The following is a 14463-nucleotide window of genomic DNA, read 5'->3' on the forward strand; positions in this document are numbered from 1 at the left end:
CTAATCCCAAGCATCCTTGGGAGCGTTCTCTTCACTGTCTGGATGTTGTCCAGGCGGTTCGGGTCTACTTGTCTCTCGCTGACTCTTTCCGACGCTCTGTTGTGCCTCCAGAGGGCTCTTGCAAGGGTTTGCCTGCTTCCAAGATCTCTATCTCTTGATGGATTTGGTCTACCATTAAGGAAACCTACCGGCTTAAGGGTAAGGATCCGCCCTTCCGTGTGACGGCTCACTCAGCTTGGGCTGTTGGTACCTCCTGAGCTGTTCGGCATCAGGCTTCTGTTGCCCAGGTCTGTAAGGCTGCCATCTGGGCTTCCATTGACACTTTCACAAAGTTTTACCAGATCCATTCTGTGGCTTTGACCGATGCCAGCTTGGGTCATAAGCTTCTGCAAGTGGCTGTGTGCTAGATTGTTCGCACGGCTGTCTGTTTTCCCCTCCCTCTAGGACTGCTTTCCCAAGGTTCTGTCCCCCCCAATGAAATATGCGAGAAAATTGAATTTGTTGTACTCACCGTAACGTACTTCACGCCATTTCTGTTTTGCAGGTGATACTATCAGATGAAAGAGGCCAGCCGATGGTCAATGAAGTTATTGTCATAGAGGTCGATGGAGAAGAATTCAAGAGAGTAACGACAGATGCCCAAGGGAGGGCGAAATGTAGGATAGATACCACACCATATTGTAAACCCAGCATTACCATCCGTGTAAGTATACAACATGTGGCACAACGGCAATTTATTGCATATGAAGTAAGTTGTTGTAAATTTAGAGATTTGCACCATGTTATACCTGGTCCACTTTGCACTAGTTAATCTGCGCCATATTTGTGATTTTCTGTTTCATCAATGTGTCATAAAGTGAGTAACTTCTAAGCCACGCCCATTACAAACCACGCCCATTATAATCCACACCCATAATAAACCACGTCCATAATAAACCACGCCCATTATAAACCACACCCATTATAAACCACACCCATTAAAAACCACACCCATAATAAACCACACCCATAATAAACCACACCCATAATAAACCCTGCCAATTCTGGGCCACATTTTTGAAAAGTGTCCGTCCTGTCGTATCTGTCGCGGGGTGTTTGGAGTCTATACTATAGGCCATGTGTGGTGTGTATTTCATGTGGAATGTATTCTCTAACCTGTTATATACATCAATGTGTAGTTGGCTGATTAGGGTCTAGTGTGTTAGCACATTGTATGCAAATGCCTCTAACTAGTGAGGACAATGGGTGGAGATAATCTGATTGTGTCCCCAAGAAGATGTCGGATGGTGCATTGTCCACAGGAGACAGGGAGTCTGCTCTCCTTGGTATAGGTGAGGGGGGAAGGATCTGTGACTCAGCCCTCCCCACCCACAGATATAGGATGTGACAGTCTTAGTATATAGTATGTAGCTAGCAGTTAGTATGGGTTAGCCGGCCTGTGCACAGCTCTGCAGAGAGCCAGAATTTAGTTACAGGACCAAGGAACCAAAGCTATCATTGGATTGTGACTTCTGTGGACTTATTGTTATTACGGTTGATGTGACCGCCGGCGGCTACTAACTTTGTGGATTACAATAAATTGCTGTTGTCTCCCGACCTCTTGCGTCCCTGTTGATTCAAGATATCCTCCGGAGGAAGGACGTATACCTTCGCTCCGTGACAGTATCGTCCTGTTCTTTCGTGTTGTTTACAGGGTTACAATCCATTTACATGGTTGCTGTATGGTGTACGGAAACATGGTTACATGTTTACTATCGTTTCTATCAATTGAAAGACAACCTTTCACCAACTCCAACGCTTTGCATCCTCCCATAGGCGATGTGCCACCATTTCTGCCACAGTTGGAATTTTTTCTCCATCCCCGATTGTTCTCGAGGAATCACTTTTGTTACTTTCAGCACCATTATGTTTTCTTCTGTCAAGTGGGCGGTTCTGGCAGGGACCGCCCACCTGACAGTAGAGAGCCTAATTGTGCTGAACTAACAGTACTGATAGAAAAAAATTCCAACTGCGTCAGAATCAGTCAAGCGATGCCTGTTGAAGGATGCAATGAGTTGGAGTTGGTGGAGGTGGTGGAAGGTCCCCTTTAATGTCTTCATTATAGAATACTGTTATATACATTGTATCAAGCTATTATTTTGCCATCAGTTGTCTGTACGTTGTGTGTTTTCTATCCCACAGGCCAGTTATCCTAAGGAAGACCAACTTTATGTCATAGATAAGTCGTTGTGGCACTCCCCACGATCAGACAGTTGCGTTCATCCTGGCTATCCTTTCACTGAAGCTATCGCCTACCGCTATTTCTCCGAGTCAGATAGTTTTCTACAAATGAAAGAGATACGAGAAATTCTCCCGTGTTACGAGACTTACAGCTTAGAGGTGGAATACAAAGTGACAGAAGCCGGAGTTGGGAAAGGCGCCAAATCCACAACTTTTTATTACTTGGTAGGTTTGAGGTGAGAGATTTTCAAGACACTAGATATACGTATCTCATCCCACCAAGGTGCTCGTGAAGGTCCTTACCGACTCTATGTAGGGTATTTGAAGCCCTTTAGGAATAATCTCATAAGGAATAAACTCTAGTCACAAGTTATTTTCACCAATGTCACCTCCATATGGGGTTTGCCTTTGGTAGACCTTTGGTGTCCATTGTTGTGGACCCACTGGAGAATCTTCTAATATTACGAAGCGTCAATCCGATCTTCGAGGTAGGCTTGATGTAGATATCCAATGCACACATTGGGGTATGGTACAGATTATTATATGGTGGGGGGTTTTTATGAATCTTCCATGGTTGGCCACCATAATTTTGTCAACTCCAAGATCTCTTAGTGCCTCAATAGATCCATGATATTCCTTGGCACTCTTCTCTTCCCATTGTGGTTCACCATGTAATTTCCATCTCTAAGACAAGCCCATTAAACTTTTTCGATTTTTTTTTGGATTGTCATACGAAATCCACCCAAACACTGGGAAAACCTACAAACTCCAAGGAGATATTGGGGGGGGGGGGATCTATTAAAAATGGTGTCTTGTACAGCAGTCTTAATGTCCTTTGTGCCAGAGGAGGGCGCTCTTCATTTCTGATGAAGTTGTGCTTGCCTCTTGTGCCTATGTGCAAGTCTCTATTCACTTTCGGAAAAGCGGTGAGGCCAGCGCAAGGGCGTCTATCTCAACACCTTAATACTTTACACTGCAACTACACCTTCATTTTGTAGGATTTTTTTATTTATATTTTTTTAATCTACAATTTTTGATTTGCCAAGGCATTCATTTTTTTTTTCCCATTTGTATTTTTTTTAGGTAAATGCCAGGGATGCAATTGTATTCCATGGCCAACGGAAAGTCGATTTGACGGATAGTGAGTACCCCTTGTATAGAGATATATTGTCATATACTATATATACATTGTATCGAAGCTGACGAATAACGAGGGAAGTCTGAAATAAGTAACATTCTATTTTATACGTTTGTATACGTTGCTATAACTTTGTATTCCACCCTTGCAGGCTGGAAAGGATCCTTCAAGATTGACCTGTATATAACTTCTGACTATGCGCCCAATGCATATGTCATAGTGTTTGCCCCAATGCAGACCGAAATAATCTTTGCCGATATGAGCCTGATGGTAGACTACTGCTTTAAGAATAAGGTACAGATGTGTCCCCTATAACATAGATCTAAACCCAACCATTAGGAGGCCACACAGGGATATATATAGGATATATAGCATATTGTCTTGTTGTAGCATATCAGTATAACTTGGATATGATAACTTGTAACACTGGGCACTAAAAAGGGCAAGTTAATGGTGCAACTATTTATTTAACTCATTATGCGCCAAGTTAATTAGATAGCTATGTCGTTTTCCAAGAAATGCAATAGCAACAATATCTAGAATGAGAGGGGTTATAGTGTATCCCTCTATAGCGCCTCTGTAGCTTGGGTTCATTTATAGTGGGTGAAGACTAGCTCCCATACACTGTACACAGTAAGTAGAGAAGAATCTGCTCTATACCTTTCTCTTTCACTCAGTAGCAGCGCCAGGACCATGCAGGACATATATAGAGAAGTACTGACTTGTACCCATGTAAGGAAAGTGCTTTGGCTGTTTCTATCCAGCTTTCTCTGACTCTTATTTCTGACTCTTCCTGCTCACTGCTCCCCTTCCCCTCTCCGTAGACTTCTATAGACATGGGTCATGGGACCTGCTGTCCGCGTTAAGATGGGTAGACAAGTGATTTTCACAGTGAAACTCCTGTTAGCAGAGGGAGGTGAGCTGGCAAAAGCAGAAAGAGGCATTTTTCTTGGCTAAGATACATTACAATGCAAAGTTTTCTAAAGACAGAGACTATTTAAAGGGGTTTTCCTCCATAAATTATTATTACTCTTCTGATTTGCAGTGTATTTTTTAATTCATGTCGAATTTGTAATGTTTTTCAGGTCTCCCTGACCTTCAAGGAACCAGTGGTAGAGCCGGGCTCTGAAGTTCACCAAGAACTAACAGCAGCTCCCGGGTCCTTCTGTGCATTGAGAGCATATTATGCCCATCTCCATTTACTACTATATACTAGCAATACGGAAGCTATGAATGTAAGAGGCTCAAGTGTCCGCTCGCTCACAGAATCTGCCCCATATATACTGGACAGCTTTGCCTTACGTAACCTTTCTACGTGTTATGGCGTAAGATTGTCTCAGAGGAGGATAACAGGGCCGGCCCTCTTAGGGGAGGGTGAACCAAAGTCATTTTTATTTTGCAACTATTTGCAAGGTTCATCCACCAGTTTTATATCAGTGCAACCGGAAGGGCCATTATTATACTCTGGGATGTCTTCAGAGCCCAAATGATAATAACCGGAGGCCCAGGAGAGAAGCAGAACAATAACACACCCTCACTTTGCCTCACCTCCTGGGCTCCCTTATGTTGTCCTATGGTTATTCCAGGGAATCTTCCATAGTCTTTTGGCCTCCTAGGTGATGACAGTAACCTCAGGGGACTGCTGAGTTGTCCCATTTAGAATAGTGGTATATTGTATATGGCAGAGGGTCCATGGCCTGGTACTCACTGACTAGAGCCATGCCCTGCCCTTTGCAATGGTCCAGCTTGCACTAGTCTAAGATGGCCCTGTGCACATCCATTAGTCAGAGCAATGGCCATTGTCATGGGTGTATGGTAGCGTCTTCATAAAGAGTTGACATTTAAAGGGTTGGCCTCCTGGATATGGCTCTTCAATAGGCGCTACCAATGCCATACAGAGGGGCGTGTATATTTTTGCATTTCACGGTGACTGTGTTCTACTCCATTGTTTGTTTTTTTTAGCCTTTTAATAACTTCTACTTCTGTCTAACATGCAGGTATATAACGCGTTGCGATATAATATGTTTCGCTATGGAGGTAGGCCAGATTTAGCCGCACCTTGTGAGGATCCAAACATAGAAGTGCTCTGTAACGGGAGAAAGTATCAGCCTGTGAGCAGCCCGACAGACGGGGACATATCCAACATACTCCAGGTGAGTGCGACACAATCTACAAGACGGTATGTAGGACATATGTGCTTCTGGATAAACATGGCCGTAAGAGATAGTCCTGCCAAGTCTGTCTACGGGACACCTCCCTTATAGGGACTGCTCCAAGCAATTCAATAGATTATCCAGGGGAATGGGAAATTGTAACATTTTATGATACTTGGTGGATACAATTGTAACCGTCTAGACAATGCTCTGTGAGCTAAGCTGCCTGGACTCCGCACCGATACATTACATTGTAGCAAACTACTGAAGAATGTTACGCAGAGGTGTTGCATTTGGGAAAATCATTAATTACAATTGACAATCAATGGGAGAAAATTCGGGACACGCGGAAGGTCTTGGAGACACGTTTAGTGGAAGCAACGTGAAGCCTGGTGTCGTCCTATTGCGGTCCGGATAACATACATTATACCACCCCTCACCATAATACTGGGGGTAGAACCGATGTGGTGTCCCTTGGTTAGTCATCTTTATGGCATGGCCCATGTGGTCAAAGCAATGAGTCCTATTGAAGTGAACAAGGCTGAGCTGCAATACCACTAACCACCCCTTAGTAGGCATGGCGCTGTATACGGTCAATATATATATATCTGAACTTATCTGGAACCCATCTCTCATCTTCTTGTTCCGTCTCCTTATTTCAGTATTTCAAACTGATGGTTTCCAGCAATCTCAGGGTGAGAAAACCAAATATCTGTGCCATGAAGAACGTCGAAACTCGCCGTATGCCATGTGGAACTGGTAATTATTAATAGTAATAACACCCCCACCTGCTGTTTCTTAAAGGAAAAGTGTTGTTTTTATATTAAACATATTTTTAAGCATTTTCAATGATGTCTTTAATCTTCTGTATGTTAAAAAATCCTAAAGTTTACAATTCCAACTCTTACCACTAAGCCTAAAATAAATTGTGACTTCCTATGATCTGTTTTCAAAATAGATGTCCTAGCCATAAGATCAGGCTGGGGTGTGACTGCCGGGACCCCTCAGATCAGTGGGTTTCCCATGACCGTGCTCATTCGCCATACCTTTAATACTGGTAGTTGTGAGTACTGCATTGGTTGTCCCATTCCAGACTAGGATAACCACAACTATTAAAGTGACTGCACCAGGGAAAAGGCTGATCTGCGGGGGTCCTGGCAGCCGAGCCCCAGACATAGATTGGCCATCAGAGCTTTTATTACTATGCTCTGCCTGAGAATTTAGAGCTGAGACTTAAGCCTAGGCAAGCTAAGACTCCTCCCAAAGTCTGTGCCCGCTACTTGTTTTCATATGCATACAATTAATTTACATAGAATCAGTCCCGGCAGTGAGGCGAGGTCGGCAGTTGGCAGAGGTCGGCAGTGAGGCGAGGTCGGCAGTTGGCAGAGGTTGGCAGTGAGGCGAGGTCGGCAGTTGGGAGAGGTCGGCAGTGGGGAGAGGTCGGCAGTTGGGAGAGGTCGGCAGTGGGGAGAGGTCGGCAGTGGTGAGAGGTCGGCAGTGGGGAGAGGTCGGCAGTTGGGAGAGGTCGGCAGTTGGGAGAGGTCGGCAGTGGGGAGAGGTCGGCAGTGGTGAGAGGTCGGCAGTGGGGAGAGGTCGGCAGTGGGGAGAGGTCGGCAGTGGGGAGAGGTCGGCAGTTGGAAGAGGTTGGCAGTTGGGAGAGGTCGGCAGTTGGGAGAGGTCGGCAGTGCGGAGAGGTCGGCAGTTGGGAGAGGTCGGCAGTGGGGAGAAGCTGGCAGTGGTGAGAGGTCGGCAGTTGGGAGAGGTCGGCAGTTGGGAGAGGTCGGCAGTTGGGAGAGGTCGGCAGTTGGGAGAGGTCGGCAGTGGTGAGAGGTCGGCAGTTGGGAGAGGTCGGCAGTTGGGAGAGGTCGGCAGTTGGGAGAGGTCGGCAACAGGAATTACTCTTAAAACCCAAGAATTTAAATTCTATTAAACTGTAATGAATTTCTGAATGTTTTCTATTACTTCTGACTGATTCTTTATCATTTCTGTTTCTCCTCAGAACGAATTGGTAACGATCCAGATGGTAATCATCATTATATATACTATGTCACTGATACTCAGATAGAATCCAAGAGAATGGTAAATGTAATATTCACATAGAATAGGTGGAACGTGCAAGAATTGTATGTATTATACAATATATAACTGTACATTTATTATAATTACATTATATTAACAATAAATAAATTAGATATAGAGGAATAGAAAATATGAATGATAGATAGATAGATAGATAGGAGATAGATAGATAGGAGATAGATAGATAGATAGATAGATAGATAGATAGATAGATAGGAGATAGATAGATAGATAGATAGATAGATAGATAGATAGATAGATAGATAGATAGATAAGAGACAGATGTTGACATCTTCAACTTGAGTCAGATCACTCACTGCCACATGATAAACTTGGCAACAGAAGAATCGAGTTAAGCTATTTTGTTAATGTGTTGAAAGTCAGGTTACACCTTGCTGTAGCTGTACATACATGTGTGTGTATATATATATATATATATATATATCTATCTATATATATATATATATATATATATATATATATCTATATATATATATACTAGAGGGAGGACACGGCTTCGCACGGGTATATTACATTTTATGTTTGTGTACTGACCCCATAAGAATTGTCCAATTTTGATGTATTTTGATACTGATGTATTTTGTATGCGGTTTGTGTGTATGTCCATAAGCGTCATGTGATTATGTGTATCTCATTTTGGATATCAGTGAAAAACCTGTGATCAGTTGTTATGGATACCTGGAGTAAAGCTGTATCTAATCCTTCCCCGTGTAGTACTGTGTTTAGATGCAAGTGTCTAATCCTTGTTGGTGTGGTACTTTGTGCAGATGCGTGTATCTAATCCTCCCCATGTGATATTGTGTGAAGAGGCGCGTATCTAATCCTCCAGTAAGTGAAACTGTGTGCAGACGCGCGTATCTAATGACTCTGGCGTGTGGTACTGTGTACAGACAGGTGTATCTAATCCCCCCGCATGTGGAACTGTGTGCTGAGACGCGTCTCTAATTCTCTGGCATGTGGTACTGTATGCAGAGGCCTGTATCTAATCCTCCCCTGTGTGGTACTGTGTTCAGATGCACGTATCTAATCCTCCCCTGTGTGGTATTGTGTGAAGAGGCGCGTATCTAATCCTACGGCGTGTGGAACTGTGTGTAGACGCGCGTGTCCAATCCTCCGGCATGTGGTACTGTGTGTAGACGCGCGTATCTAATCCTCCCCCATGTGGTACTGTGTGCAGACGCCCGTATCTAATCCTCCCCCGTGTGATACTGTGTGCAGACACATATCTAATCCTCCCCCGTGTGATACTGTGTGCTGAGACGCATATCTAATTCTCTGGCTTGTGGTACTGTGTGCAGAGGCATGTATCTAATCCTCCAAAGTGTGGTACTGTGTGCACACACGTATCTAATCCTCCCCTGTGTGGTATTGTGTGAAGAGGCGCGTATCTAATCCTTCGGCGTGTGGAACTGTGTGTAGACGCGCGTATCTAATCCTACTGCATGTGGTGCTGTGTGAAGACGCGTGTATCTAATCCTATGGCGTGTACAACTGTGTGAAGACACGTGTATCTAATCCTCCCCTGTGTGGTATTGTGTGAAGAGGTGCGTATCTAATCCTACAGTGTGTGGAACTGTGTGTAGATGCGCGTATCTAATCCTCCTGCATGTGGTACTGTGTGAAGACGCGTGTATCTAATCCTATGGCGTGTACAAATGTGTGCAGACGCGCGTATCTAATCCTCTGGAGTGTGGAACTGTGTGTAGACGCCTGTATCTAATCCTTCGGTATGTGAAACCGTGTGCAGAAGCGCATATTTAATTCTCTGGTTTGTGGGACTGTGTGCAGACGCGTGTATCTAATCCTCTGGTGTGTGATACTGTGTGCTGATCTGTGTATCTAATCCTCTGATGCGTGTATCTCAGCTTGGATATCAGTGTTGTATTGTGCATGTGGAGTGACCGTGTGTATTGCAGTTGGAATATCAGTGAAAGTCTTGCAGGTTTGTATTGGCTAGGGGGCGGGGGGGCACTGTGTTTGGAATGCTGTATCTCAGCAATGGTACGTCCGAGCGAGTTGGAGTCTCGTCTTAAACCTTCCCGGATATCTGAAGTATCTCTGTACCAAATTTGGTGAAGATCGGTCCAGTCGTTTGGTTCGCATTAGAGCACAGACAGACAGACAGACAGAAATTCATTTGTATAATATAGAGATATATATGCCCAAACCCACTTTCACCTGCTATAGATACAGTACAATAGATGTTTATCTTGATGGTTATTGCATTTTGTTCCGTTGCCTTCAGTGGCTTCTGTTGTGAGTTCTCAGATTGCCGCTTACAATGTCTCCATCTCTGCAATGAAATGAATTGTGTCTTTTCTTCTTTATGACTGACATGTCCTCCTTTTATTTCTCTCGTCAGACTCATTTGGCTCCACGAACAGTAAGCATCCCTCTCTATACCGTCCCCCAGATGTGTTCATTTGATGTTCCCATACACGTAACATTTCGCTCAGGATATTATTGTTGATACCTGTAAATATTGCAAACGTTCAATCTTTCTCCGACCAAAATCCCAAAGCCCCTTTGCATAGGCATAGAGTAGATGGAGTCTACATGTTCTGCTGCCTGAGGTGAAAGATTGGATATTGCCTCATCTTGTGTACGTGAAGACGTTCAGAGCCTGTAGTGTGGACCTAAGGAAGTGCACACTGATATTATCATATTATAACGTGTAGCCTGACACTTAAGATATTGAGACGTATTGACTAATATATATATATATATATATATATATATATATATATATATATATATATATTCCTCGTTTTATGACTGATGCTTCTTCATTTCAGTTTTCCCCGCAGCAGGGATTCACATGGGAGGTGAGAATTATTTATTATACTTTATCCTATGCTACGAAAATTTGAAACGACCTTTCACCACCTCGAACTCTGCCTCTAAGGGGCACTTACTATAAAAATACATTGTCTAAAGTGAATACCCCTTTAATGAACGCCTAAATAGTTACACTGTAACACCATGATGTCGCATCTCTCTCTACGTTCTTCCTCTTAATTCCAATCTATAATTGTTTTTCTTTTTAGGACCTCGTAGACCGGACAGGTCGACTCTTCTTAAATATTTTAATGAAACCTTTGCATGGCAGACTGTGATCATAGGGTAACTATTTATGTGTGAGATCTCTTTGAAATGTCCATCCACAACTGCATCGAAAAGTGGTCTATCAGATGGGGGGATGGGATGTTACCGCAGAAGATAGATAGTGGGGATGAGCAAACTGATATCTTTAGAAGTCCTTGCCTCATTTCTCCAGGTCAGGTTATCTTCTCATACATGTAGTGTCCTCTCCTGATAACCAGCCATGATGTCCTTATTGTGGTGAGGTTATCTTCTCATACATGTAGTGTCCTCTCCTGATAACCAGCCATGATGTCCTTATTGTGGTCAGGTTATCTTCTCATACATGTAGTGTCCTCCTGATAACCAGCCATGATGTCCTTATTGTGGTCGGGTTATCTTCTCATACATGTAGTGTCCTCCTGATAACCAGCCATGATGTCCTTATTGTGGTCAGGTTATCTTCTCATACGTGTAGTGCCCTCCTGATAACCAGCCATGATGTCCTTATTGTGGTCAGGTTATCTTCTCATACATGTAGTGTCCTCCTGATAACCAGCCATGATGTCCTTATTGTGGTCAGGTTATCTTCTCATACATGTAGTGTCCTCTCCTGATAACCAGCCATGATGTCCTTATTGTGGTCAGGTTATCTTCTCATACGTGTAGTGTCCTCCTGATAACCAGCCATGATGTCCTTATTGTGGTCGGGTTATCTTCTCATACATGTAGTGTCCTCCTGATATCCAGCCATGATGGTCCTTGTTGTGGTCAGGTTATCTTCTCATACATGTAGTGTCTCTCCTGATAACCTGTCCACAATAAGGACATCGTTGATGGGTTACTGACAAGTCCCAGACCATAGAAGGTTTCTGCAATCATGATCATACCCGTGGGCAAAGTATCCATATGACAGATGTCACCACTAAGATAGTTAGAGGAAATCTATAAAATTCTGCCAAATTTTGAATCATTTATATTTCAAACATGTTTAATTCTAAATCTTCTACAACTGTAAATCTAGTTAATAGTTTCTCCACAATCCTTAGGTCAGATGGAAAAGGAACGGCAACATCCACCGCCCCGGGCACTTTCAATGAGTGGAGTAGTGACATGTTCTGCATCTCAGAGACAGAAGGTGTCGGCGTTACCCATCAGACTGCAAATCTCACCACATTTTCCCCTTTCGTTTTGGAACTCTCAGTACCACCATATTGCACGAGAGGAGAGAAGGTTATCGTGGACGTATCTGCTACAAACCACCTAGACCGATGCACCAAGGTAACTAAGTCTTTACCATCTCATGTATGTCGCCTGGTCATTTCAGCCCCGAAGGGGATAATGTTTCCCACTACGCCACAAAGGAGAGCCGACCAATGTAATTTTTTGATGTCATTTTTTTTCTTCTTACCTGAATGCATTTGCTTTGCTCAGGTCCAGCTTAATATCGCAACGTCCGATGGTTGTTTGCTGAATCCCCTCAGTGGTGATGGTGACATCTGTCTATGTAAAGGACAAAGGGCCTCAAAGCAGTGGAGACTGGACGCTACCTCAATGGGTGAGATTTTGTTTGCCATTGATACTTCTAGTTCTGTGATGTCATCGACCTGCCTGACTCCTTGCTCACTACTATCACTCATAGGTGATATAAACATCACAGCGTCCGCGTCAGCAACATCCATTTCCGACTCGTGTGATGGACCCATCGACAGTAACAAGATACTCCGTAAAGACACGGTCACAAAGGTCCTCCGAGTTCAGGTCAGGGCCCGGGTTCTGCTTTCTCTGGGTTTGTTTTTGCACTATTATTACACTATCATTGTACACTGTTCCTGGAGCTTCTATCCAGACACATGTGGGGTGAACCTTCCCCATTGCAGAAGCAGCTCTCACTACCATAAAAAATTGACCATTTCATCCATTTCTGTAAAGCCCGGGTGCCTGAGGTGTAAAAAGTTATTTGTGAAATTTATTTGGTTTGAGATCTTGAGTTGTAACACTCAGGACAGCCAGGGTTGGTATCACGGGTAATATATCAGATGTGGCCGGCTTTCAGGGGGTCCCTGGGTCCCAATTGTGCACAAAATCTCCTTTTTGATGTCCCCGACTACCCACCCCCACTCTGATATCTGACAATGACAACAGACAACCAGGTCTCGGGGGTAGCCGTTGCTCTTTTTACTAGCAGGACAAAGTAATACAAATGTACATATGGAGGAATTTGTCACATACAATACAGCGATCTTTGTAGGTAGTGTCCAATTAAGCAGGTGATGGAGCTTGGAGCAGGAATGCTTTGGATCGATTAATTAGTAGTTGCTTGGGTAGTTAACTTGTATATACTTGTAAAGATGGCCTGTATCCAGGGGGTTAGTTCTCAACAACTGGGTACATGCATGTAGGGTAGCGACTAGAAGTGCCAGCAGCGGGAGACCCTCGATTTCTGCCAGACTAGCTATGGGCTTCTTAAATATAGATTTGTCTCAAAGACTTACTTGGATAGAGAGATACGTGTAGACGTCCCAGATGTCTGGATAGGCAGGTCCATAAGCTTTTAGTGCTTGTGAGCTTGGAACTTCAGAGGAAAACACTCTCTGAGGAGAATCTCGAGTACAGAGGAAAAACATCTCTGTTGGAAGTGATCTGAGAGTTGGCTGCCATTTTCAGCTCTCCATGTGCTGCTAGGTCCACATGTCTTGTCTTCTCGCTCTACACAAAAAACCAAAGCAAAAGGTCCCCAACCCCCCTAGAGGGGGCTGTAACCACTCCTCCTCCAGGCCAGTCCTGAAGGTCACCTGATTATACTGGACACACCTTCACACTAACAACTCAAATTACAATGCCAAAGTATAGGCAGGTGTAGTTCACAAAAACATCCACAAGATGGCGCATTAATAGACCCCCTGTGTGCAGGCTCTGGTAAAATAGAAATGAAGGGGGAGGAAACGCTTTACCTTATATGCAAATGTCCATACCATCTCGGTCTGCAAGGACTATTAAAGGGAATGGGACGAACAATACCGGGACATTACAGAGTCTTCTTTTTTTTCTAAGGCTGGAGGAATCCAAAGAGAAGTCACAATCAGTCACCTGAAGATTGTGAAAGGTAGGAACACGGTGAATGAGTTTAGAAGCTGGATTTGCAGTTTGAAGAAGCTGCGGTCCCTTCATTTTGAGGACCATGGAGGTCCCAGCAGTCAGGAAGTGATGGCAAACTCTGGCCGTAACCAACTCTTTGTGTTTGTTTTTCGAAGACTCCACCATTGGAAATGAAGTCACGATTGAGCGTCCGGATAACTTGGTAATAGATTCGTACGAGTTACACTTAACGGTTGTAGGTGAGTTCATCTTCAGTTTTCTTAATTTTGTTTCTGTCTATCCCAGAATCGTAACATGAAGTTCTTGGGCCACAATACAATATGGCTAATGGGGTTACCACTTTACCATGTGTTGTCTGTAAGGGGGAGTTCACACGGAGTATTCTGGTTTGTCATTTGGTACGTTGACGCCGCGGGAGGATTTGCGGGCCGTATACGTTCCCAATGGGAGCCGGTACCGTACACGCGGCGCTATTTTGCGGCCGCCGCAAAATAGCGCCGCGTGTACGGTACCGGCTCCCATTGAAAACAATGGGAACGTATACGGCCCGCAAATCCTCCCGCGGCGTCTACGTACCAAATGACGAACCAGAATACTCCGTGTGAACTCCCCCTAATACTGGTGTCTTGTTATGTTGTTGAGAGTATTTTTCTCCCTGCAAGGTTCTAGGGT

General features: G+C 44.0%; 1 protein-coding gene across 3 annotated transcripts in view; it reads left to right on the forward strand.

Annotated features, from left to right (window-relative positions):
* LOC142219301 (alpha-2-macroglobulin-like protein 1) overlaps window positions 1–14463 on the forward strand; it is a 40866-nt gene that overhangs the window by 12802 nt on the left and 13601 nt on the right. For all 3 annotated transcript variants that reach the window (XM_075288253.1, XM_075288254.1, XM_075288255.1), the window contains 16 exons: window positions 545–703; window positions 2182–2445; window positions 3304–3361; window positions 3510–3652; window positions 4444–4593; window positions 5356–5511; window positions 6174–6270; window positions 7511–7534; window positions 9974–9994; window positions 10407–10436; window positions 10659–10734; window positions 11742–11973; window positions 12127–12250; window positions 12335–12453; window positions 13747–13798; window positions 13947–14030. In XM_075288253.1, coding sequence (XP_075144354.1) covers window positions 545–703; window positions 2182–2445; window positions 3304–3361; window positions 3510–3652; window positions 4444–4593; window positions 5356–5511; window positions 6174–6270; window positions 7511–7534; window positions 9974–9994; window positions 10407–10436; window positions 10659–10734; window positions 11742–11973; window positions 12127–12250; window positions 12335–12453; window positions 13747–13798; window positions 13947–14030 — 1789 coding nt within the window. The remainder of the gene's footprint in view (window positions 1–544; window positions 704–2181; window positions 2446–3303; window positions 3362–3509; window positions 3653–4443; window positions 4594–5355; window positions 5512–6173; window positions 6271–7510; window positions 7535–9973; window positions 9995–10406; window positions 10437–10658; window positions 10735–11741; window positions 11974–12126; window positions 12251–12334; window positions 12454–13746; window positions 13799–13946; window positions 14031–14463) is intronic.

This window comes from Leptodactylus fuscus, chromosome 10 (genome assembly GCF_031893055.1).
Source record: "Leptodactylus fuscus isolate aLepFus1 chromosome 10, aLepFus1.hap2, whole genome shotgun sequence".
In the NCBI taxonomy this organism is placed as follows: Eukaryota; Metazoa; Chordata; class Amphibia; order Anura; family Leptodactylidae; genus Leptodactylus; species Leptodactylus fuscus.